This window comes from Pundamilia nyererei, unplaced genomic scaffold (assembly GCF_000239375.1).
Source record: "Pundamilia nyererei isolate P.nyererei 1_Seehausen unplaced genomic scaffold, PunNye1.0 scaffold00166, whole genome shotgun sequence".
NCBI lineage: Eukaryota > Metazoa > Chordata > Actinopteri > Cichliformes > Cichlidae > Pundamilia > Pundamilia nyererei.
Window position 1 is genome coordinate 521,384 of NW_005187567.1, and position 26,769 is coordinate 548,152.

The following is a 26,769-nucleotide window of genomic DNA, read 5'->3' on the forward strand; positions in this document are numbered from 1 at the left end:
CCGCCCCTCTTCCGCCGTTTTTTTTTCCCGGCAAAATTATCCACACCCACCGCCGCGTTATTCATTCTGGGATATGTTGGGCCACGAAGTCTATACCGCCACATCCTTAAAATTCAGTGACAGGAAGGATGCATTTGAGGGCCGCATTTCGAGCAGCCTTTGAATTGGGACAGCCTTCGTCCCGTCGCTGTGACGTAATTGGCCTTAAAATGCGGCCTCTAAGGCTGCAGACCCTGAATTGGGATACAGCCATTAGGTATACATGCCCACTCACTTGCTCAGAATTCACTGCATTACTCAGACTTTTTACTAGGAAGATGGCATGTTAACATAGACAATCCCCCTGGGTAATATTGAAAGGTTCAAGGCTGCAGTGGATGTATGAAATCAAGTTAAGGTGATGCTTGGGTTGTTTGCCTCACTGGTATACACGGTAGGAATGGGCAAAAATGTGAAAATTGACTGCAAAGTATTTACATGAACAACTTAGAAACTGTGAATAAAGATTGCTGGCTCAGATCCATCCAAGATGGAACGGTTTGCCTTAAGAGGAGAGCAACTTAGTAGTGGGTTTTGTTTTTTTGTTTTGTTTTTTTTCCCATAATGATAACTTATAATAGCTTGCTAATTATTGTTTTCAGGAATTACAGCCATTTTTATACATGCTCCCTCAAAAGTAATTCGACAGTTAACTAAAAAAAGGATTTATGGCAAGGTGAGGTCTGTTTCTGTTTATTATTTAAAAATTTAAAAAGATGTGGAGTTTGTTCCAAGTATTTAACTTAAATTTCATCGCCCTTCACTGAAACTCTTAATATGAGATACAAAGAGATGGCCTCCTTTACTTGATTTGACATAATCAGGCTGAGAAACCAAAATAGAACCTGCCAGAGAGAGAACAGAAACTTTAGAAATTGCCAAATCTAGAATGTAGTATATTCTAGACTATATTCCAGACTGGTCGTGGAAGACCACAGAAAATAACTAAAGATTGTGACTGCAAATTCTTTCCTTGGATAAGAAAAGCACTCCACAAAATCTAACCAAGTAAACCACACCGTTGAAGGATAGGCATATCATCGTCAGTCTACTGCCAAGAGGCGCCATCATCAATGTAAATACAGAACACACTTAAGAATAGGAGTGATAGATATAACATAACATCATCTGTCAAACACGGTGGAAGCGGTGTTATGTAATGGGCATCAATAGCTGCCAGTGGTACTGGGTAATTGGTGTTTCTTGCTAAGTTTCAGACAAATACTGCAAAACTGATTGGATGGCACTTTGTCACAATGCAAATAGAGTATGACCCAAAAGCAATAACATTTCGAACCAACAAAGCATGCTTTTTAGTTAAAAAAGACAAAACAGAAGTAAGACCCACAAACCAGCAGCAGCTGAAAGTGGCTGAAGGAAATGACCAGCAGAACATCTGAAGGGAGGAAGCATTTTAAAAGGGCCTTGGGTTGTAGACTTCAAGCATTCATAAGGATTTTCATGTAAATATTAAAAACAAGCTTCATATTTAAAATGTTAGCTTTAAAATGTTTAAAATGATCATACTTTGATAATTTGAATAAAAACTGAAAGTCTGCACTTCAGTCACATTTAGAATTGTTGTTTTTAAAAATTCACTGTAGTTGTACAGAAATGAGGTTTCAAAAAATGATGCGTTACTGTCTAAAAACTTGAGAACTACACTTTATCAGAGCAGTTGTCTATTCAAATGGAAAGACTGAGATATGAAGGGCTTCATACTCTTGGTGCTTCTAACTTGGTTTCTTTGCCTGGGACGGTTGAAGATTTATGAGCCACATTCAGAACTGGCTATTATAGTGAGCAGCTTTTGCATAGAATTTGAATAATTGTCCCTGCCTGCACAGTCAGACAGTGGAACAGTGTGCATTGCAGGCAATTCTGTACTTTGAATAAAAATGGATGCAAATAGTATTTGATAGCTGTATTCATTTGCTTTTACTGTAGATTGTTCTTTAGTGTCTAAAGTGAGAACTTGGCAATTACTTTGACCAATCCCTGCTCATTGTTTTATGGGAACTGTGGAAAATACTTGCTAATTGCAATTATTCCTTGTATACTCCTTTCATTCCAGGAACTCATCAGGCTTTTGTGTGAATGTTGTTGCGATGCATATACACTTCATTTCAGGAACTTGTTAAAAATAAAAGTGTCAAGGTTCTAGAAACCAGTCTCACCACTTTAATGGTTGCTTGGAAATAATTGCTGCATGTACAGCAAGCCAAGAAAAATACCCATTACTATGATAATGTGTAGATATTAGAGGTGGGAATCACCATACATCCCACGATACGATATTATCACAATACTTAACGGACGATACGATATTATTGCGATTTTTTTTTTTTTTTTTAATATTTTGCAATATTCAGATTCTGTACATAAAGTTAAACTTTATCAATATTCATTTTATCTAATATCAAAGTCTCGCACTCAGTCTTTCTCTCATTTCAGTGAGTTTTATTGTTGACAAACTGAACGGTTTGTATTACAGTCTAGTCCAACTTAACTGAATGCAACCATCTGGTACAATTATAGCTATTCTGAACTATGCAATTTATGAAAACTATGCAGCCCATTCAGCAACTGAAGAATTTGAAAGTAAATTAATACAAAATATAAATTTACATTAAATAAAAAAGTTTTAAACTTAATTAAAATAAAACATGTCTTAAATTAAAATAAGTAAACTGTCATGTTTATTGCTGCCAAAAAAAAGTTAAACACATTTGGACAGTGAAGGAATGTCAGGATTCTTGCTCAGAAAAAGGATCAACATGCTCTGAGCACAAAAACCTTTTTTTGTAACAAAATATCGATTTCTGCTGTCCTTGTATCGATACATTATTAGCAAACAAAATATCATGATACTACACAGTATCGATTTTTCCCCCACCCCTAGTAGATATGCCTGCAACTACACAGCTGAAAGTGTGACTTAGTAACATGTTTGGCTCATATTTGCTGGTTCTGCTGTTTATTTTTTGTGGACAGAGGTATGACGTAGCACAGGAAATGGTGACCGAAAATAAATAAATAAATAAACCAAGCTATGCATAAAAACAGCCAAGCAGTGACGCAATTAAGAACTGGACTTTCCAATATTTCCATTATTTGTCATCTTAACTTCACTGTCTCTCAAAACTGTCTGAAAACAATTTCTGATGCATGAATTTCAATTCTTGCATTTTTTTCATCACAAATACTCATTTAGCAAACCTCTTGGCTGTGAGGGGGAAAAACCCCACTTAGCAGCTGTGAGCTGGCCAGTCAGCCAACAAAATTTGTGATTTGGAGCAAAATGTATGCTTTCATGAGTTATACAATTCTTATTAATTTCTAATTCTAGCCTTTCCTTCCAAAGTCATAACCGAGCTATAACTGTTTTTGTTTTTCCTCCACACTTTACTCCTTCCATCAATTTGATGGAGGCTGGCTTTTGTCCTATCATTTCTGTTCCTCAGCTCTTTTGGATTCTTTGTATGCTGTTGGAAAGTAACGTCAGGCCTTTCTGTTTTTGTTGTTTTCCTATTTTCCATGTACCTTCTTTTAGAATGCACAACTGTTGAGCTTTGATCAATATTTGATGTCCCATCTTTATCTATCTTTAACATCTATTCTAAGATTTGTCAAACTGTAAGCAGACAGGTTTTTTTTTTTTTTTTTTTTGGACTATATTAACATTTTATTAATTTTTTTTTTACCTATGTTTGATTTCATTCCCCTGTTACAGCAAAATTGTTGGAATGACAACAGACTAATGAAGTGAAATATCTATTGTAACTCTGTCGTCCCTCTGTAGTTTACCCCTGTGGGACAAGAGTATGCGAAGCACACTGTGGGGAAACTGCGTTGCTGAGGGTGAAATTGGAGGGTTGTTAAAAATAGCTCATTGGATGCTGGCCAGTGTGCTTTGAATTCTATAGATGGTGATGCACATAGGGAGCCAGAATGAAATAAGGACAGCTTGAAATACTAGAGAACTCTGACTTACTTGTTCAAGGTCAACTAGCTCCACAATGTCAGCTGTTTTGATTCCCATATGTCGATGCACGTTTCTGTGTTCGCTGTGCTGAATGTTTAGTTCACCTTTCTGAGACAGGAGATGGTGGACACATCAAATCTATCACCCACTCTTACCAATAAGTTTGACAGATACACTGACTGCTGCCACAATTTACAAGCATTTGGCCGTTGGCCACTTGTAATTTGCCACTCCAGTTTGCATAGTCAGCAAAGCTGGAGTGCTCACAGCTCCAGGGTAGAATTGACATCTGAAAATTACAGTCCCTCCAATCATCTGCTATTTTAATATTTGGAAATTGGAAATATTAAGTTGCATTTATTTACCGTGAACATGTCATAGTAAGTATCCTGAGTCTTTACTGGGAGGAGTTCATTACATTTTCTGTTAGTTCATTAAAAAGCCTCCCCAGGAACAAATACCATTCTCTTGCAGGAAATGTTCTTGAAAAAATGTTGTTGTTTTTTTTAAATGGGATAAATCACAGACATGAGTGATTGAGACAGGTTTACATTAACATGGTCATTAATTCTGTGAAACAATAAGCTGTGCATTCTTCTCCTATCCATGTGTAGAATAGTTGGCCTAAGACTGATGGATTAACTGTCCTTGAAAAGTAGGTCTGTGAGCATTTATTCCATTGGACACTCTTGGAAACTTATTTGTGGGCATGGAAACTTGTGCACACACAAGCATCTTCCATTTTATGAACAAAGTCCTTCTCTAGACTGTTGGGTAAAGGGTTTTTTCTAAGTATTGATGTGGTCAAAGTAGCTTGCACTGGCTTGCAGTCTGTCATTTGGCAAGCACTTAAAAGTTATGCACTGTCGAGACTAGTTCTCATAGTACTTTTTGTGATTCAAAATGCTCTCACAAACAGCAGTAGGTTTGTTCCATTATTATGTTTGTGTCACAGAGTGGTGTGGATGGCTCCTTTTGTAAACTCCCAACGGCACATTTGCACTCCCACCAGAGTGGTATTAGCTGTTGTTGGTGTCACGATGTGAAGTTTGTACTCAGGAGAATATTCCCCAGCCCTACAAACAGTATGATGGTATGAAGAGCTAAAGCTGGTGTTTGTTTTTGGGTTGTTTTTTTTTTTATTGGAGCAGGTAATGGAGCATTTTACCACAGGCAATATCAGTAATCCCACAAAGAATGTAGAATCTAATGTTTCAAAAGATTAAATATATGTGAACATAACTCAGTATAGACACTTTTTTTTTTTTTTGATACAAATATTTGAATAATGAACTTTGTAGTATTATTATCAATGCTGTAAAGCTACGGTTCACTAAAACATTGTTCTTTTAGTTGTTAGTACTGCATCAAATTAAATGGTTTTGCTTTTGTCTGTTTGAGTTGGTAGCTTAGAGCGCAAACATAAGGGGGAAAACAAAACTGCACAAAGTTTAGCTTTAAAGCTTTGAATCCAATATCTGCTTTCTACCCTGTTCTGTAGTTACTTTGTTTTAGAGAGTGGTATTTTAGGGGTAAGAAAATGTAAGCTGGTAAGTACCTGCAATTTTTCCACAGTCTTCCCAGTGGATCTTAAATATCCAGAGGTATTTCGTTTTCCTGTAACCCTAAGCCCAGAAACAATTTCTTTAGGCCATCTTAAGTACCTTCTTAAAACCATCAAAACGGTAAAAAACACATTACACCTGAACTGGGGGGAAAAAAAGCTTTCCTAAAGCTCAGCGCTATGTCAACACATTGAATGGTTTACATCTGTAAAACATGTCTGAAAGCTTTGTATCCTTAATCTAAAGCCTGTGTAGATCAAAGTGCAAGTGGTTCCCCCGCCCTTTGTTACACTGCCTCTGTGTTTCACTGAATAATGCAGGAAGCTCTGTGTGTATGTGTGTGTGTGGTATTGCAGTTCCTGGTAAAAGCATGCAGTGTGGCTCCATTCTTCCTTCATCGAGGAACCATGTTGTCAGTTCTTCTTTTTAGCTGACCTTATAACAACTGCAGTGTGGTTCAAATAAATGTCTCTGTCACAACAGTTTTACTCAAAGGCTTGTGTGAGCATGCAGCGACAGTGATCCTTCCCTCTTCTAATGTGTAACCACCCTTATTTGCTCTTTTCTGTATGAGCTAGTTGGATATCTCTTTACACTTTAATCCACCCTGCTTTGTCCTCAAAGTAAAGACCCAAGGACTATTTCTGTATTGTGAGATAGTGGCCATGAATAAGAAATAAAGATAGAATTGTTGGTTATAAATAATAAAATATGTTGTCAGTATTTTTTGTTTGTTTGTTTTAGGTAGAAAATTGGATACAAATGAAAATGTTTGGGTCAACATCTTAATGCACACAAACAAATCTGTAAATGAGCTTGAAAATGTAGTTGCAGTGTAGGAAGGTTACACCTTGCATAGTGGCAGGCCTTCTCTGAGGACGGCATTGTTTAGTAGGATGATTTCTGTCAAAGACCAGGTAGCAGTCAGTGCAGTGTTATTAACGTATTAACGCCTTGTTCTTAAGTGACCTCAACAAACCAAATGCTACACATATTTTATGTGTCTATAAAACCATAGAATTGTTCAGTCCACACCAATTAACAAATTACTTACAACACAGCACAAACACATGGATTACTTATGTTCTTCCAAGTAAAATTTCTGGTTTTGTCCATAGAAGGTATTAAAAAAAAAGAAAGAGAAAAAAAAAAGATAATTTTGGGCTTTGGAAGGTGAAGCCAATGCAGAGGTCTGTAATCTGTAAAAACCTTTCTGATCAGTATATTGGCTCGGTCACCTATTTTGAATCATAATAAATGAAAGATTCTCTGAAAATATTGTCCAGTTCAGAAAGGAGGACTGTCTAAGGCATAGGTGTCAAACTCTGGCCCGCGGGCTGGATTTGGCCCGCAGCCTACTTACATTTGGCCCGCGAAGCCATACCAAATTACTATCAGAGCTGGCCTACTGGTATTATACAGCTAATATATATATTGTTTAGTATTAAGCTTTGCTTGTTCCATATTCAGTTTTTCAGCAAAATGTGTTTGAGTCCATAAGAAAAGATTCATTCTTATATCTGGAGGAATAAATATATTTCAATAAATATTAACGTTAGCCCGCGACTTTGTTCCAGTTTTGAATTTTGGCCCACTGTGTATTTGAGTTTGACACCCCTGGTCTAAGGTATGCTCATTGGCTAATAACTGGTGATTGACAAGTTTTTCTTTTGGGGTTTGGCAATCAAATCCACCCCTGTTCTCACATCTGGTTTCAAAATTCCAACCTGACCACAGTGTCTTTACAAACCAATGGGTTATATTGTTGCCACCTACCTCTTTTATTCTGTTACTAGGACGCTGGGAAGGATGTAGAATGTGAGATATTGGGTATAATTGCTGTGTATAGTTACTGTTAATTCTTTGTGGGTGTGGGGGGGGGGCTCACAATAGTTTTGCCATGGTCTCTGTTGGGAGTATATGGCAATGTATTGTGTCGTTTTTCTAATGCAATACATTGTTGATACACAGTTGGCAAATATCTGTTTCTGTTAAAATGTTCAGGCACTCAATTCTTGTGTCTATTTGACTTTGCACCAGTTTAAGGACTTTATTTGATAAGCAGTTATTACTGTAACTGCTGTAATGTTCGAGTTTTTAAAGCATCTTATAAATAAGATCAGTGTAGAAGATGCACACTGTTTGAGTCACCAGACTGACAAACTGGAATCCACACTTCAACTTTTCCTCATTGGGCCAGGTGTCCTCTTTAAAGCTTATTGAGAATACAAAACTGTCAAGGCAATATGCGAGCTTTCTTGTCAACTAACCTGCTAAAAGAGCACTTTTTCTGTAACAGAAAGGTTGAAATGCCGAAGCTAAAACTGTTATATAAATATCTATTTTTTTCTCTTCGTTACTTCTGAAGGTACATTTCAGAGATGACAGATGAGGCCTTCTGGAAGCTTTGAAGCTATGAGGAAAGTAATATAATAGTCAACTCGTATCTCACAAATTAGACTTGTTTTTAAACTCATGCACTAGCATTAGTCAACAAACCTAATGGACACTCTTTTGTCTTCTAATGGAGAAAAACATTGTAGGTTTACAGCACACTAAAACATTAGAAGCACTGCATTTAATAGCCTGTAAAAGTAAAATAATGCAGCATTGATCTGTTGCTGTATTCTGTGCCTGTAAAACATAAACTGGTTTTGGATGAATTGGTACCCGTTGCGGAGTAGCTATGAGGCATCAGGTCACTGCTTCTGATCATTTGTGCTTACCGGATGCTTTATCATTTGACTTTGAGTTTTTTGTCTATTCCTCCATTCATTTATTCCCCGTGCACACTTATTCCTGCTCAGTTTTATGAAGTGGGTCTGTAACATGATGTAGACAGTTTTGTTGTACCTGTCATTTTTTTGGGTTTTTTTTCTGGAATTCTTGCACGTGGCAGTGAAGAGTCACGAGGCTTCACTATCTCAACTTGTGCGTCATATCCTCAGAATGAAAAACAGATTCAGTTTCATAGAAAGGCGGTGAGCTTGAGTTAGGTTGATTAGGATGGAGCCCGGCAACCATGGCAACATCCACTTATCCCCCAAAACTAAATGAAGGAGTCTTGCAGTTTTCCGTTTTTCTGTCTTTCTTTGTACTCTTTATTTCCGTTTGGCATTTTATGTGTCGTATTACTATTGTGCATTCAGAAGAGCAGAAGAAAATGCACTCATTTTCTATGTGTATCAACAAGAACATTAATCTTTATATTTTGAAATAAATAAATGAGTCACCCGCTTTAATTCACATGATTACTTATCAGACCTCTAATGCATTCTTTAAGTCCATGATTTTGTTGATGGCTCAGGGCTCTGAAAACAATTAATGTGGTCAGCAACCATTCTACGCCCTCATGTTGACATTTTGTATATTTCTGACAAAAATGCTGCACTAATGCTTATAAAGCCATAATACTGGATTGTTTTGAATACGTGGGGGCATTGTGTGGGGCTTAGTACACTGGCTTTGACTTTTAGAAATAGGGAAGGATTGTGCATAAAGGAAGGTTATTGACATCAGAATAATTGTGTGAATCTTAATTTTTCTGAGCAGGTAGGGTGTCACAGATGAAGATGGAGCTGTTGTTCGATTTGATTTGGCATTTCGTTGTGAAAAGAACTTTGGTCTTTTGTTACACAGTGGTGCCTAACTGGAAGACATACTTAGTGATGTCTTGCATTTGTTTTAATGAGACTTATCAACCCTATGCTACATTGTTTCCCCACACAGACATTTCTTGCTGGCTGCTGAAGTATGTTAATAATCAGTGATCCATTTTAGCATTATTTTATTTATTTCCTTCCGAGAGAATATTAGCATCTTATTTTGAAAGCTCAGTTATTGCTAAGCAGCTAGTCCCCTGGCCTTCTCATGCCTCCTTCCTGCTGGGCGTGTGTGATGCTTTTTCTCAATGTTATTCAGCTGCCTCTTCAGTGAGTCTTTTTTTTTTCTGCAGAAAGACTAGCTGATATTGCCCCGCCTTAGACTGCAGCTTTTTATAGTACTACTTTTCTGCTCTGAAGAGCTGCTCTAAGCTGGAGGACCACTTCAGCCAAAACCTGTGTCAGGTGAAGAAGCGGTTCATTTTTCTCTATGCCTTCGTCTCTGAGAAAGCACAGGGGACAGTTGACAGTTGTAGGCTAAAATACAGTCTGTCTGTGGGACAAGAGACTCACTGAAAAGGCAGCTGAACGTGTGGGTAATTTGTCACAGTGGTTGGACATTTATCGTATAACATGATACTTCCATGCATATCTGAATGAGAGGATGTGTTGATATGTGGCTTCTCACTCCTTTTTTTATTTTTTAATATAAATAGGACAGGCCTGTAAGGCGGAAATGGTTCGCATACCTTCTACCTAGGTTTTCTGGTACTATGTTGGCTACTCAAGCAGCTGTTGCATTTGTTTTTAATAGGTGACTGTTGGTTTCCTGTTTCTCTCCATGTGTCCCACACCCTTTAGTCTGATATGACTTCACAGAGTTGCTGACTGCTTGTATCCTGGATCCCTTTAATATGTACATTGAAAGTACAGGATCATCTTGGTTCATATGTCCAGTTTGCAAAATGGCAGACCCAAGATATTTCTTGAGCAGATTTCTTTGAAATTAAGCTGTGTGTGTGCGCCTCTGCGCGCGTGTGTGTACGACAGTTCAATGCAATGGATTATTTTACTGTTATGTATATGCTTAATGGAAATTAAATAACTCTCTACTTCTCGGGTTTCTCACCAATGTAATCTTGGGGCCAAGTTATTCTGAGCAATGCCATTATCTGTAGTTATTTGCATCCACCCACCCATCCATCCATCCATCCATCCATCCATCTTCTTCCGCTTATCTGGGACCAGGTCGCGGGGGCAGCAGCCTAAGCAGAGAAGCCCAGACCTCCCCCTCCCCAGCCACTTTCTCTAGCTTATCCGGGGAACACAAAGGTATTCCCAGGCTAGCCGAGAGATATAATCTCTCCAGCACATCCTTGGTGGGTCATCCCCCTCATCCCTGGACTCTGCTTCCTCTTCAGAAGACGTGTCAGTGAGATTAAGGAGGTCCTTGAAGGATTCCTTCCGCCGCCCGACAATTTTCTCAGTCGAAGTCAGCAGCGCTCCACCAGCACTATACACAGTGCAGGTAGAGCACCACTTTCCCCTGAGACGCCTGACAGCCAGAATCTCTTGAAGGCAGTCCAAAAGTCTTTTTCCATTGGCCTCTCCAAACTCCTCCCACACCCGAGTTTTTGCTTCAGCCACTGCCCGAGCCGCATTCCGCTTGGCCTGTCGGTACCTGTCAGCAGCCTCCGAAGTCCCACAGGCTAACCAAGCCCGATAGGACTCCTCCTTCAGCCTGGTGGCTCCCGTTACCTCTGGTGTCCACCATTTAGTTCGGAGTTTACCACCACGACAGGCACCAACCACCTTGCAGCCGCAGCTCAATGCAGTAGCTTCGGCAATGGAGATGCTGAACATGGTCCATTTGGACTCAATGTCCTCAGTCTCCCTCGAAATGCTGTTGAAGCTCTGCCGGAGGTGTGCGTTGAAGATCTCACGGACTGGGGCCTCTGCTAGGCGTTCCCAGCACACCCTCACTGTGCATTTAGGTGCATTGGGTCTGTCCAGCGTCCTCCCCCGCCACCTGATCCAACTCACCACCAGGTGGTGATCAGTTGACAGCTCAGCCCCTCTCTTTACCCGAGTGTCCAGAACATATGATCGCAAGTCTGGTGATACGATTACAAAATTGATCATCGACCTGCGGGCTAGAGGGTCCTGGTGCCACGTGCACTGGACACTCTTATGTTCGAACAAGGTGTTTGTGGCCAAACACCTTGTTCGTTATTTTGTTATTGCACAGAAGTCCAATAACAAAACGCCACTTGGGTTCAGATCAGGGAGGCCGTTCCTCCCAATCACGCCCCTCCAGGTCTTGCTGTCGTTACCCACGTGAGCATTGAAGTCTCTCAGTAGGACAACAGAGTCTCCACGTGGAGCACCTTCCAGCATCCCACCCAGGGGCTCTTAAGAAGGCTGGGTACTCTGAACTGCTACTCGGCGCATAAGTGCAGATGATAGTCAGGACCCGTTCCCCGACCCTAAGGCGCAGGGAACAAACCCTCTAATCCACCGGGAAGAACCCCAACGTACAGACAGCAAGCCGAGGGGATATTAGAATAGTCACCCCAGCCCGCTGCTTCTCACCAGGGGCAACTCCAGACTGAGACAGAGTCCAGCCCCTCTCCAGGAGACTGGTTCCAGATTCCAAGCCATGCGTAGAGGTGAGCCCGACTACATTTAGCGGTACCTCTCAAACTCGCACACTAACTCAGGCTCCTTCCCCACCAGAGAGATGACATTCCATGTCCCAATTGCCAATCTTGGTAGCCGGGGATCAGTCCGCCGGGGCCTCCGCTCCTGGCTGCCGCCCGGCACACAAGGCACCCGACCCCTATGGCACCTCCTGCGGGTGGTGGCCCTGCAGGAGGATGGGTCCATGTCCCGTTTCCGGGCTGTGTCCAGCCGGGCCCCATGGACTAAGGCCCGGCCACCAGACGCTCGCCCTTGGGCACCCTCCCCGGGCCTGGCTCCAGGTCGGGGCCCCGGTAACCCTATCCCGGGCAGGGTGAACTGTTCCCTCGATGTTTTCCTCATAAGGGTCTTCTGAATCGCTCTTTGTTTGGTCCCTCACCCAGGACCAATTTGCCATGGGAGACCCTACCAGGGGCCAAAAGCCCCCGGACAACATAGCCCCTGGGATCCCTGGAACACACAAACCCCTCCACCACGATAAGGTAGCGATTCAAGGAGAGATAGAAAATAGAAAATGCATCCATAAGCATCTGGTACGATATCGAAATCTGTATACTGATACAATTTCCAAAAAGTTGAAGAAATTATGTTGAGTTTTCTGTTAGCCCTTTGGATTAAAAAATTGTGTATATATATTTTTTTAAACTAAGTTCTTGCGCATACTATTCATAATTTTAGACGTGGCATAAAAAGAGCATTATTTCTTTCTGCAATGAACTGAATGGCACTCTTAAGACATTATTCCAAAAAGCAGCTTTGTGAAGCCTCTGTTTAATATGGTACTGTTGGTGTGCGAGATACTGCTAGTATCTTATTGATTTTAATGAGCTTGGAGGTCACTCCTGCACATTAAGGTTTGTGAGCTCTGAATACATGATCCTGTCAGTGCTCTGTCATGTTGCTAAGGTTTGTGGTGTGTTCTGAATACTAAGTTAATGACTGTCAGCATATTTTACACATATTCATCCTGACAGACTTGTGTCACCATGAGCCTTTCCCTTGAAGTGGCATTGCAGTGCTTTTATGGAGACGTAACACTGAGCAAGCATGTGGGGTTAAATAAACTAGTGACTACGGCTCTTATTTTCTCTCAGACTTGAGCGTCAAAGCCTGTCAAAGCTCTGATCCCAGCCTGGCTGACCTGCTAACCCACTGGCATGGCCTGCTGACGCACTCCAGCTCCAGAACACACACAGTACTGGCTTACAATTCTCTTGGCACTGTTACACACGTAAAGCACAATCCTATTTGACTGGCTATCATCAGGAATTCAGTGCCACTGTTTGCTCAATACTTCACCTCTGGTTTATACAACTAACATTTTCAGCAAACATTGTTTTTTCTAATGAAGGGAAGATTTTAAGGTGTTATTGATGCATGGATTATGTCTGCACATTTTTAATTTGTTAATAGCTAAGCTCATAACTCTTGCTTTTAAATGGCTGTAACAGCAAAGGCCCTGCAAAATGCAAATTTGGTATTTTTCTGAAGATTTGTAGTTTACAGTTTTAAAAAAAATAAATAAGTGAAGTGGTTGGATTTATTTGTATATGCTCTTTTTATATTAAAAAAGGCACAATAGAACATTTATTTTTAGTACAGTCATGTATGAATTTTAAAAGCATTTTGAAGGTACTTAAGTATTTTTTTGTTTTTTTTCTCTGCTCCACAGGGCTCCAGAGATTATTTTGGGATTGCCGTTTTGTGAAGCCATAGACATGTGGTCCCTAGGCTGCGTGATAGCGGAGCTTTTTCTGGGCTGGCCTCTTTACCCCGGGGCCCTGGAGTACGACCAGGTAAACAGCCAACCTTCTCACCGTGTACTCTTGCCTCATTTCTTTTTCTGGGGATTTTCTGCCTCTTCATCTCTGCTGTGTACCTGCCCACTATCCCTTCTTTTCAGTTTTTTAAGTAACTTATTAAGCATGTCCAACTTCTACTTTTACTTTCTGTGACTCAGTTTCTCCTCTTCATCAAAACACAGAAGCTTTTAAAATAAAACTTAGGAGGTTTATGGAAACAAAAGCTCTTGTGCATAGTTATGCTCTGAAATAAATATTGCGATGGATTGTTTGAGCAAAGAAAGCGACCAGGAGTGTAAAATTGCAGTTTAAAAAAGAAGAAGAAGAAGAGAAAAAAAGAGGTGCTTGATGTTCTGGTTTCTTTGTGATGTACTGACCCTGAGGACTGTATTTGTGGCACTGAGCATTAGGGTATATTTTTGTGATTGATGGTATGTCTATTAAAAGCTGTTGGATGCCTGCCCCTCCCAGTGGAGCCCTGACGGTGTCTTCCCAGGGCTAGACTGATCTGGGCTTATGCTGAGCGGCTTTCCCTCCCTGCCTCGGAGCCCCATCTACTCAAAGCCTGCCAGCAGAGCCTCAGTCGGATCCCTTCTGTCCAATGCAGCACTTTACATTACTCCCCTCAGCTGCGTGCTGCACACTGTAATCATACCAAGGTATTTTTATGCCCTGGTATCATTTTTCACTCTCTGTAGGGCTGAGACAGGAGAGAGAACTCAACTCCTCCGAAAGAGATTTGACTCGAACACAGCAGGACAGGCCTAAATATGATTAATTTGTTTTTGTACAAGCCAGACAGAATGTCATAAGTGCTTTAGAGGTATCTGGAGAGAACCACCTCAAGTTAGGATTAAATTTTATGTATTTGAATCTAAACACAATGCGAACACTGGCGATTGTGGCAGTGGTTTCATGTAGAGAAGAGTTCATTCTTTTTTTTTTCTTTTTCTTTTTTTTTTTTTTTTATTCTCACAAAATGGTTGAAATACTTTTTACTGATACTTTTTTTAAAAAAGAACTTTGTGACTGAACTGTCCTGTGATACCAAACCCACATGTCTGAAAGACTGCCCACTGGTATAAAGGGTTCTCTGTGTGCTTATTGAATTTCCCCAAGAATGGGAAAACAACCAGTACAATTAACCTTCTTTGAATTTAATCATCAGTCAGACTATTTTTTCCCCAAAGAGAACCACAGCTCTGTCAGTAAAAGAAAAAACACATACAAAACTGCTTTCTTTCCATTTCAGCCTTACAGTCCTTTAGCAGAGCCTACCTACCATCACTTATATTGAAACATGCTGAAATACAAAATCGTAAACATTCCAAATTTATACATATTAAAGAAGATGTCTTTCAGTCTAAATGTTCTGCTAGGGTACATTGGCAATCGTGTTAGTTTCTTTATATGAAAGCATTTGAGAAGTTTAAGTTATGAGTAATCATTAACTGGCAATTCCATTGCAAACCTTAGCAAAGCAGTGGTTTGTTGGTTTGAGGTATTTTCCAAGAGTCATAGGTTGATTTGCCAGGAAGTGGCTGACCCTCTGCCACCCTTTCTTCTCCCTTTTTCTTCTCGTCTTTCTACATGGGGTCTTATTCCATCCTACACAGCATATTGTATTTATAACTCTAGCTCCTCCTGCTTCCTTGCTTTCCTTTTACTTACTCAACCCCACTTTTACCTCATCTCCTAGTCACGTTATATTCTACTTCTACACGTGGCCTCTTTTCTGTTTTTAATGCACTTACTTAGTGTTGCCTTATTAGTGGCTACAATTAGCTAAGATGCTGTGGTCTCCACTATACCACCCGTTATCTCTTTGGCCTTTTTTATATCCTTTCCGTAGTTCTTTTTGTTTCTTCCTTGCTAAGCCATGCAAGTGAGAACAGTAGCAGTCAGCATGTGGAATTGCAGATGGCAAAGTAAAAGGAGTCCTTGCTATCATTTCACCAATATTTTCCTTTGGTACTCAACCTTGTATAAGACTAAGAGGTTGTATGCATGGTCACCAATAAAGAATGTTGGGTTATTAGGGGTTAAAGTGTCAAAAGTGAAGGAGCGAGTGTAGGCTATGAGATAGATAGAGATAGATTTTTTTTATTTTTTTTTATTTTATAAATTGTACTTTGAAAAGCATTATTTACAGTCTGCTCTGTTATCAGGACTGTCATAAAATAAAAGCTGCTGTGCTTCCTGTTTGCCCTGCAGCAGGCCCAGGCTCGCTTGATAGTTGTTTTGCAAAGCTGTAGCTTTGCGCCAGTGATCTCACTGGTTTAAGCTCTTACCAAAGGCACGCCTTCAAGGAAAAATAAGGGTTTTCCCATCACAAAAATTTTCCCACCCACGCACATTGTTTTTTTTTTGTTTGTTTTTTTGGGGTTTTTCTGTTTTGTTTTTTTGGCTGTTGCTGTTGACATGACTAAAGCTTAGCTGCAGTATTTCATGAAAAGAGGGGAATTAAGGCTAGGGGTACTTTTGGGATAAAGTTTATTAGAATTGGCAGTTCCAGTAATCTTTGATTATTTTATCAATACCTCTTGATGTACTTTAATCAGCCTTTATTGGGGATATGGGATTTGATATGAAAGGAAGAACATTTCCAAAAGCAAAAGTGAAATGGACTGTGATGCAGTGTGCTGTGTAATAGTTGAATGTAAGGGGATCTCCACCATCCCATCAAAGTCACTTAACAAACAAGATTGCGCTCATCATGCATCCCATCAGAGTGGGAGCGAATGCAGTGCTTTATAACCTCACATATGGCCAACTGATATGAATGAACTGTCCCACCCACACATAGACACATTGCAGAATTTGCACCTCAATAACACTCTGATGCAAGTTAGCTAACGCTTAAGCATCGCGGTGGCCAAAGAGGCCAAGAAGAACGTTAACGGAGTAAATGATTCCAACAAAAACACGTTAGTTAAAAAAACAAACAAACCTGCATATGTTGAAATGACGACGCAACATTGGCATCCCAGTATACAATTGGGGACATGCATGATTCTCTGCCTTACAGTTATCTTGATTTCAGTGTTATAGGATTATGTTCGTCTATTAGTGCTACATATGAATGTGTGTGTGTACAGTTCCCTTAATCTTTGTCATTCCTACAGTGTGGCTCTTTGCTCTCTCTGCGTCTTAGCTTTGCTGAATCTGTAATGATTGTTGTTCATTACACTTGGGTGTGATTGACGTCAGCCAGGCTTCTCACTGCTGTCCTCTCATAAACCTGTGTATGACATTCTTGTCTCACAGCGTGTGACTGACAGGCGCCGTTGCCCAGGAATGTATTTGACTTTGATACCATAGGAACCTTGTTTTCATACGTTTTCATGAACAGACAGTGACATCTTTCAGACATCACAAACTAGACTCGATATAAGGTCTTATTTGGGTTTAGACCTTTCAAGAACATGCCACATTCAAGGTCTTTTCAGCAGTTACCACTGTGCGCACATCCACACAAAGTAACTCTGAGGGACCTGTTAGTGTGATGTCACTGCCAATGACCTTGTAAATTTCCATTTGTACACAACAGTGCTGCAGTGATGTTAGTTTTATGAGAGAGTGATAATGATGGTGAAAACAGCCTTCCTTTCTGAAGTGCAGTACTTTATTTTCTTCATGGAATCTTTTCTCCTCCCTTTCTCTTCTCACATTCAACAGATTCGCTACATTTCTCAGACGCAGGGTTTGCCAGGAGAACATTTATTAAATTCGGGGACAAAGACAGCTCGGTTCTTTTGCAAGGAGTCTGACTCGCCTTATGCAGCATGGAGACTAAAGGTGAGGAGTGTTTATATACAAGTCACAGAAATCTATAGAATTTGAATTCCTTATTTAAAATACCTAGTTTCTAACCTTTTTGGGAAAAGCTTAAAGGTAAAGATGAATTGGAAATACATTCTTCCTATCGGTAAACAGTAGTTGCTGTTCCTAGTATAGACATGGCGGTGTCTTTCCTGCAGTAAACTGAAACTTGTACACATAATTAAGATCATTGTCTTATCTCAAGTACAATGGAGATATTGTATTTACACTCCACTAATCTCAGTATCAGATTAGGGCTTTTCTTTGGACTTTTCTGATGAAACAGTTTACTGGCAGAGTATATATTGGTAGCTGTAAATGACCCAGCCTACAGCTAAAGCTGTGAATACAAAGGATTCAGTTCATAGTAACAAAATATTCAAATCCCAAGTAGCAAGTGCTCTACTTCGTTCATATGGTACATCTCCACTAAATATTTTCTTGTCTACAGTCAACAGATGAGCATGAGGTGGAGACGGGAATGAAGTCAAAGGAAGCAAGGAAGTACATCTTCAGCTGTTTGGATGACATAGCGCATGTATGTTCAAAAGCTTGGACCACAATGTACTTATCGGGACTTCAGAGGAAGTACAACATCAAAGGTTTAGACGTTGTAGGCTACTAGGTCTTTACCAGAGGAAGTACACCTACACATGTATGAGGAGAAGACAGCACACATGTTATTACTGTGAAAGAAAAAACAGTTGCTCTTGAATTGCCTTCCCCCTTCAGTTGAATGGTAAACTTAAATTCAGAAGAAAAAAGGTTAAAGTTTCAGTCACACAAAATAAACCACAGGTGGAAATTCCCACAGTGACTGTCGATGCCTGTTCACGTCTGTACTTTTGATTTAAACGTCACTAGAGATTCTTGTGAATTATGTTCGTTTGCTTTTCTGGAAAATGCGTGTTCCAATAAAAGTGCTTTAATTAATTTTAAGCAGATTATATTATAGATTCATAATTTTTTTTTTTTTTAAGATGATCTGCTACTTGTCAGCTATTTTGACAAGTCAGCCTAAATAAATGTCTGTATTCCAGGTGAACTTGATGATGAACTTGGAAGGTAGTGACTTGTTGGCAGAGAAGGCAGATCGCCGGGAGTTTGTGAGCTTGTTGAAGAAGATGCTGTTGATTGATGCAGAAGAGAGGATTGCCCCCGCAGAAGCTCTCAGCCATCCATTTGTGACGATGCAGCACCTGCTTGATTTTCCACATAGCAACCAGTGAGTTACCTTTGCTTCATATTGTGGAACTGGTGCAATTTTGACCTTCCTATATACCGGTAACTTGTACTCCCCATGTCTCTGTCTTCAGTGTGAAGTCATGTTTCCACATCATGGATGTTTGCTGGACTCGTCCCAGTGCATATGAGGCCACAAACCGAAACAAAGGGCCTTTCATCAGGCCTGTAACTACAACCGCTGCTGCCTCAGCCAATCACCCTTTCAGCAAGATGACTGCTGTCCATCCTCAAGTAAGTTGGTTTTGATTCTTTTTACACAAAGTAATTATTGCATCCAGAAATTAAAATATTCAAAAACAAAGTTTTGTTTCCTGAATGATGGAATGATCCCACATGATGTGAATTAATAATAATAATATGCTTTGTTTTTGTGCTTCTGTGAAGAGTAATTGTACAGACCTTGCTTTTATTGCTTTTTTGTGTACTGACTTGTCCGTCTTATTGCGTCCTCGCACTGCTGTCATGGCAACAAAAACACGTCATGTTTCTGAGGTCATGGCAACAGTGCAAATCAGTGTTGTTGCTGAGGAGAAAAGAGCAACTGACCCTTTTTTGGGTTTTGGATCTTTATAATGCAAAACAACTCAGTTTATTTAACATGTACTCACAATGAACATGACTAATAGTGACATGCATGCATACATACATACATTACCTGAATAACAATGTAATGGTGACATAGTTAACCATTAGTACACGGGAAGATCACATTATGTCTCCCTCATTCCAAATCAGAACTAAAAACGGATAAGAGTACCAGATGGCATTTATTGAACGATAAAACTGATGCACTGTCATTTCTGTTATGTTTATGGGCCGCTATAAAAGAAAGTCAATGTTTATCATTCAGGATGTGGTGGCTTTCTTAGCATTACCGATTTGAAAGGCTGCTTTGCGTTTACAGTCATGTGTACGGGGACTGGGATACATGTAGGAGCTGTAGCAGACTGTATAGACCTAGTTGTTGTTAGCCAATAAATGTGATTATACCCAGGCACGAGAGAAGCATTAGTAGGGAAGCAAAGGAACATGCTCGACTGTTTACCCCTAAGGCCAGTCAATTCTTGAGCATGTTCATAGCAAAAGGTGTCTTAGAACAGGGAATATCAACAGCGTAAGAGCATAACCACAATTCTTTAAGCTTAGTGACTTTCATTTCTTCAAGGACTGCATTAGTACAAAAGTGGACCTTGAACCTGCTTTGATTCAGCAATTTATGAAATTATGTGTGATATGGGTTTCAGGTGGGCCTACACCTTGTGAACCATTATCTGTAGACTTATATACTACTGTTAAGCCAAAGGTTAACTGACTACCCAATAATTTCTCTATTTAATATGTTTCTGATCTCGCTCACCTGGGGGAAAAAATGCTGCTGGCATGTTGCCATCTGCTGGCTCTTCAGTGCTACTGATCGTAATTACAATAAATCTGAAAAATGCCATTATTGTTTTTTTTCCCTTTAGGGGTTAGCTCCATCAGCAGCCTCAGTAATGCACCCTGGCATACCACTGCAGACAGGAAGTGGTCAATTTGGATGCAATGAATCATTTCAGCAGGCTCTCATTTTATGTCCCCCAACCATTCAAGGTAGGACATGTAAAACTTTATTAAATTTATTTGTCATGCTTTCCGTCATTCTTATATTTATTTGTCACTCTCCTTTTTGTGGATAGACTTAACAAAGACATTTTCTGTTACCTCCCACAGCAGGAATCCCCCACAACACAGCTAAACCAGCAGGTTACTCTGTTCGCATGGAGGCCTCTGTGCCACTAGTCACACAAGCACCCTCAATCCAGCCCATACAAATCAGACCTGGAGTCATCACACAGGTAAGGAGGCACTTAAAATGACAGAATATGTACTGATATGAAATGTTAGCTTGAGGTGATTAGTGTGCTTAGATCAATGAAATGTTTTTCATTTAATATATATTAATCATTTTTGGGAGTCATTTAAAAGGGGAGAAATAACCACGTGCGAAAGAAGTTCAGAGTTGACCTTTAATGTACAATCTGATGAAAGTAAAGTCTGCAGTGATGCAACTTTGCTTCTTTGCACTCCAACAGTCTTGGTCAGCTCGTGCACAGCAAATCTTGGTGCCCACTTGGCAGCAGGTGACATCGGTGCCCCCACCACCAACCACTATGGCGTCGGACACAGTGGCAGGCTCACAGAGATTGGGTGACTGGGGGTAAGACATGCATCTATTTCAGGAGGTTACATTACACCGTCTTCCTGATGTGTCATCCATATCATTTCGCGTCTGTATTTATAGTTCCATCGCATATTGTAAAAATTATTGGTGCTTAATTATCTTTAGTTTCCGTGTGGTAGGAATGGACATGCTGTTCTCATGCTTGCTCCACTGAATGTTAACGACCTATGAGTCATAAGCTGCATTTGTGCTGCAGGAAGTTTCCTCGGGGACCACAAACCTTTGTCAAAACTCTGTGTTATTCCACCACAGGAATTACAGTTTAGAATAAGTTCTGGGGAAGTCTGTGTGTGTGTGCGCGCGTGTGTGTGTTTTTGTGTGTGTGTCATGCAGCACCAAACATTTATTTGAACCACACTGCCTTGGTCATTGCACATTCAGTCTTCATAATAGCTGATAAAACGTGTTTCAACTTAAACATTTTTGCCTCTTTGAGTCCCCACCCAAAGTGGTGGATAGAATTGGTCTAATCTTTGTCATGGCAGTCCAGATATCCAACAGTCCAAAGCAAGCTTTTAGTTCCTTGAAAAAAATCACTAAAACTTCTTGAGTACTTTTGGTAGAGATGTAGCTATGCCTACCAATTTTATTGAAAGCTGTGCACAATTTGAGATCTTTGCTTTATTTGCAGGAAAGTGCGTCCCCATGGTAACCATTACAGCTCCATGATTGCACACCCTCAGCCATTCTTAACCAACCAAATGACCATGTCCACCCACCAGCCAATCAACATAGGCATTGCACATGTGGTGTGGCCACAGCCAGCTGCCAACAAGAGAGCCAAGCCGTCTGTGAACAGGTATGATTCATGTTTTGTTTTTTTTGTTTTGTTTTTTTTCCCCCCCCCTTAGGAAGAAAAATAAGGACACAAAAACATGAATCTGACAAGGCCTCCTCTGTTCTTTTCTAGGTGCAACATCTCCCAAAACACTAACATCCAAAATTTAGCATGTCAGTCCCCAAAGATGGCCGATACAGCAAAGAATGTGGACGAGGTAGAGGAAGCCAGATGTCCAGAGGAAGGTCACGCTATTGGAGAGGAGCAAAGAACAGAGCAGGTGGAGGAGGAGGATGAGAACTGCTGCAAAGTGGAGCCAGACTGCGAGGAGCTTTCAGTTTCACAGGAGCAGAGACAGGCTATGGTGATCTCTGACCTCGCTAGCCCAACTGTTAGCGTCATCAGTATCAGCAGCGATGAGGAGGAGGGCGCGCAAAGACATTCAATTGGAGAGTGAGTATTGACTACCATGCTCCTCTTCCTAACATCTCTTTAAAGCATTCAAATTGAGTGTCTGATTTGATACATCTCTCTGCACACAGATGTAAGGGGAGTGCAGATTGTGAAGCGTGTCAGAGCACCGTCAGTATGGAGAGAGTCTGTTCTCTCAGCAGTCCAGACAGTACGCTCAGCACCAGTTCTTCTGCCTCATCTCAGTCCAGCACATCTCCCTGCAAACACCCCAACAGGTAAAGTAGGGATAGTAGCTTCAGACTGTCCTTGAACAGATGAGATACTGCCTGGTTTTAAAAGTCTCCATTGGACAGATTAGCCCAAATTTTAAAATAGTACATGACAACCAAAATAAGTGTGCAACATTGAGAGATATTCTGTTCAGCTACTACGCCGTAAGTTGCCGCCTACATTCTTATTGCAGCATGTCGGACGATGAACAGGAGAGTGGTTGTGACACCGTGGACAGCTCGCCTGCATCACATACCTCTGGCCATAGCAACAGTCCCTTCACAGAAAGGCGCTATATTGCTGACAGCAACCAGAACTGCGAGCCTTGCGTCGCATGTGTTGCCCCGGAGACCGAGCCCAGCAAACCAACAGTTCGTACTGTTGTGGTGCCTCCAATGCGGGTGCAGAACAACAACAATAATAACCCTGCAGTCAGTGAAACTCATGGCAACACAGGTAATGGTTTACATTTGCTGCCAGATTTATACACGTTCTTACTCTACTTAAAAGGGGGATGAGCAGTAGATTAACACACTGATCATTCTAAACTAAAATGATAGTTAATGATATGGTTAACATGACTATATTCCTTCATTGTGCTCAATTGCTAAGTGTCTGAAGTATACTTTAAATAATTGTTGAGTCAGACAACTTGCAAATCCATGACTAGGTCGCGCTAGCTCAAAGGTCTTGTCACCACTGCTGCCGTCTGCTCCACAGGTCACGTGGCCTTGGATTATGTCGTTTTAGTAGGCCACAGAAGTTCTCACAGGTGATTATGGGTTACATGCCCTGACATATCTGCTTTGATCGTTGGAGTGGATATCTGTTTGCTGTCAACACTTCTTACTCAAGGCTGAGAGACCCTCTGTTTCTGTGTGGATTTGCATTTCTTGAATCTGCATAAGGCATGTGCAATTGCCCCAAAGATACCAGTCAGTATTTCTTTATTGGTGCTAGACTGGACACATGCTATATGTAGACTTTATAACAGTTGTGGTAAGTGGGACCACGGGCAACAACTGTCATTTAAGATCTGCCTTTCTTTTTAAAAATAAGACCCTTTAAAGTGCAAGGTTTACTGTAAATCCTTAAAAAATCATACAGATTCATATTACCTTTGTCTCCAACCTCCAAACTATTACAACTAAAGGCACACATAAAAGGGCACAGCTTCCTATTCTAAGGCTGCCATGTGTATTTTTAGCCAATGGTCTGACCCTCACTATAAGCTCTATGAACAAGCTTGGTTACAAACTACTCCCTGACCCCCAAAACATATCTATTTATAATCATCTAAATGAAAGAACAGATATAACTGTGTTTAATGGTTTGGAACTGATCAAGCACAGCTGAAATCACCAATAAGCCTTCAGAGCCTCCTGCCACAAATGTTGCCATTTCTCTGGATGTAGTTGATCTCTGGCTCAATCTTGTTTGCCTGTTATTTACAATCTAATATTGTTAGTAGGACACTGTGTTGTTTGTGTTTATAAGTGTCATTTCAGTCTTTCCGTGTTCTCTTCTTTACCCCTTTTCACATGACCTGCTTCCTCAGGCTTAGAGTCTTCATGCCAGTCCAAAGGGCGCAGTTTTCCTGGGCGACAACATCATCACTCCACTCCCCTCCTCAACAGGCCTCAGAAAATTACCCCTGCATTCCAGCCCCAGCAACAGCAGCCTATTGGCTTTGGGCAGGTAAGCACATGCAGTCTCATACCGTGAACGTAAATAAAGACACTAGTACAAGTTAGAGATGGCACGATACCACTTTTTTATGTCCGATACCGATATCATAAATTTGGATATCTGCCGATACCGATATGAATCCGATATAGTGTGTTTTTTAATCAATAAAACAGTTTTTTAATATCTTGCTGCTTTTTGTATAAGTTCATACTCAAGTTTAAAAAAAAACCCAAAACCACTAAAGCTATTCTGTTATACCTGTATGCAAAAAATACACTGCACCCAAAATATTTCATAGTTCAGCATTACTGATCAATCTAATAAACTTAAACCTACTCCATCCTCCCTATTCTGGTATTTTAAAGAGTAAGCAATAGGGATGGGTATCGTTTAGGTTTTATCCGATACCGGTGCCAAATTGGTACTTTTGAAACGGTGCCGGTGCTCAAACCGGTGCTTAAAGAATGGAGAACACAAAATTGGTCCAAAAACCTCTCATGTTCAGCTGGTTTTTGTAAAAAGATAACAATGTTAGCCTTTTCTGCAGCTATGGGGCATATATGGTATCACTCTTGGCTGGAAGCAGTGCTTAAACAATGGAAAAAACACAAACTTTATCCAAAAACCTCTCATGTTTAGCTGTTTCCCTCTTTTTCTTTGGTCATTTTAGCCTTTTTGGCCAGGGTGAAGGGAGTATCTGCCATCAAACAAGAAGACAGCAGCATGTAGCTATGATGATGTTTGCTAGTTCACCTTACCTGCATTAATGTAATAACGTGGTTAACCTACTCAGCGTAAATTAGCTACTCACGCAGAGAAGAACGGCTGCTGCTGCCATCATCATCCATCATCATTTCTGCTACACTGGCAGGGCTAGGGGCCAGGACTCTCCTCTTCGTGTTTTTGGGGGATGTTGCTCCGGGTCCGATAACTGGCAACCCACCCGCAGTAGATGCGCTCGGTATGAGGTCTCGCAGCAAGCTATCAAATACTGCGCATTTCTTGGCTTTAAAAAAAACGCTATGCGTCGCCAGGTGTTTCATCGGATTCGAGGTGTTACCTCCTTTGACAGTATCACAGTATCAGCTTAAAGCACTTGTTGCTGCTGAGTTTGCATATTTTGCTGTGAAGTACAGCCAGACTTTTGACCGCTTCGCCTTGGGCATTTTTAATCTGTAGCTCTGCTCTAACTGAACGTACGTACCTGGCCCCGCCTACTATCCTCGGAAACGTAAAATGATTGGCTAGAAGTGTATCACAGCTCAGGAAAAAAAAGCATCGAAATAAAGCACCGAAATGTGCGCTGCTTTTCGGTCTGGTTACTACCGTTTATGTCAGAACCGGTGCCATCATGGCACCGGACACCGGTACCCATCCCTAGTAAGCAACCTAACTAATAGGGTTCTAAAACTCCCAGCAAAAAATAAATTAAAATGGGGAACCACCCACGCTCCACCTCATGATGCTTAATTGACGTAATCAACTTTCATTTGATGCAGTGTGAAAAAAATGCACAGAAATAAATTATTTTCCAAGAATAATTAAATAGATTCAACATCTTTCTTCAACAGAATTGCAGACTGCACAGATCGTACCTCCCCAAAGGAAAAAGTACTATAGCTTACTAGGGTATATTAGACTTAATAGTTACTATATACTGTAATGGACTTCTATACATTTTACATCAGATTAAAACTTGGGTGTAAGATTCGGATAATTATTTATTAAAAGCTAGACATTTTAAATGAGAATAAGAAAGAAAAGTATGTCTTTGTGCCCCACTTTTCCCTGTTCGCCCCCCCTGGCTAAACTTTGCTAGATCCACCCCTGCACAGTTACCAGCCGTCAGCTACGTAGAAAAGGATCCTGGTGTAGAATGTAAATAAATTCTAAAAACAGCTTATCAAGCTTAAACGTGCTGCTGTTGTTCAGCCGCTGGTTTCCTCTTTCTGGCACGAAGTGAGCAATAAACAAACAAGAGAGACGGACTCGCGACAGAAAAGCCGATCAGCTGATCAGTAATTATTTTCACGTTTGAAGTAGCAGCAGGAGAGGGAGGGAGAGAGAGGCCGTCACTCCATATATCGGTTGTTAAGCTTAACGCGGGAATGCTTTACAAACATTCAGAGATGAACTTAGACATTTGCTTTACTTCTCTCTGGGATAACTTCCTCGGAAGTCGCAAGTTTTGTGAGGTGCTTTTTTTTTATATTTAATGGATCGGATTACTTTTTTTTTTTTCCCCCTCCGATATCTGATCCAGTAATTTACGTCAGTATTAGACCGATACCGATACGTAATATCGGATCGGTCCATCTCTAGTACAAGTAAACTTATTTTTGAAAAAAATTCTATCTGCCTCATCAAGTAATATTGACTGTAAAATTATTTGCACAAATTTGAGATTTTGAGAACAACAATTTGACATAAGAAACTTGTCCTGAAAGGGCAAAATATGTTTCTTCTTCAAAAGAAGTCTGAGCAAAAGCATAAAAAGCTTGGTTTTAGCTCCAGGCAGAAATAATCCTGGTGTGTCTTTATGAACGTAATTGGCTGTTGCTTGTAGAACGCCTCATCTTATAATTTTTGTCAGCGTCAAGTCTTTTTCTGGAATGTAAAGCAGCAATGGCAACTTGT

The 26,769-nt window shown here is 40.5% G+C and overlaps 1 protein-coding gene across 2 annotated transcripts in view; it reads left to right on the plus strand.

Moving 5' to 3' along the window:
* hipk3b (homeodomain interacting protein kinase 3b) overlaps positions 1-26,769 on the plus strand; it is a 50,694-nt gene that overhangs the window by 18,507 nt on the left and 5,418 nt on the right. The window contains exons 3-15 of one of the 2 annotated variants that reach the window (XM_005745773.2): positions 13,564-13,687; positions 17,372-17,491; positions 17,967-18,053; positions 18,556-18,740; positions 18,832-18,991; positions 20,227-20,350; positions 20,471-20,595; positions 20,833-20,957; positions 21,613-21,780; positions 21,892-22,212; positions 22,302-22,448; positions 22,637-22,899; positions 24,002-24,141. In XM_005745773.2, coding sequence (XP_005745830.1) covers positions 13,564-13,687; positions 17,372-17,491; positions 17,967-18,053; positions 18,556-18,740; positions 18,832-18,991; positions 20,227-20,350; positions 20,471-20,595; positions 20,833-20,957; positions 21,613-21,780; positions 21,892-22,212; positions 22,302-22,448; positions 22,637-22,899; positions 24,002-24,141 — 2,089 coding nt within the window. The remainder of the gene's footprint in view (positions 1-13,563; positions 13,688-17,371; positions 17,492-17,966; positions 18,054-18,555; positions 18,741-18,831; positions 18,992-20,226; positions 20,351-20,470; positions 20,596-20,832; positions 20,958-21,612; positions 21,781-21,891; positions 22,213-22,301; positions 22,449-22,636; positions 22,900-24,001; positions 24,142-26,769) is intronic. The other variant, XM_013914017.1, reaches the window with a different exon arrangement.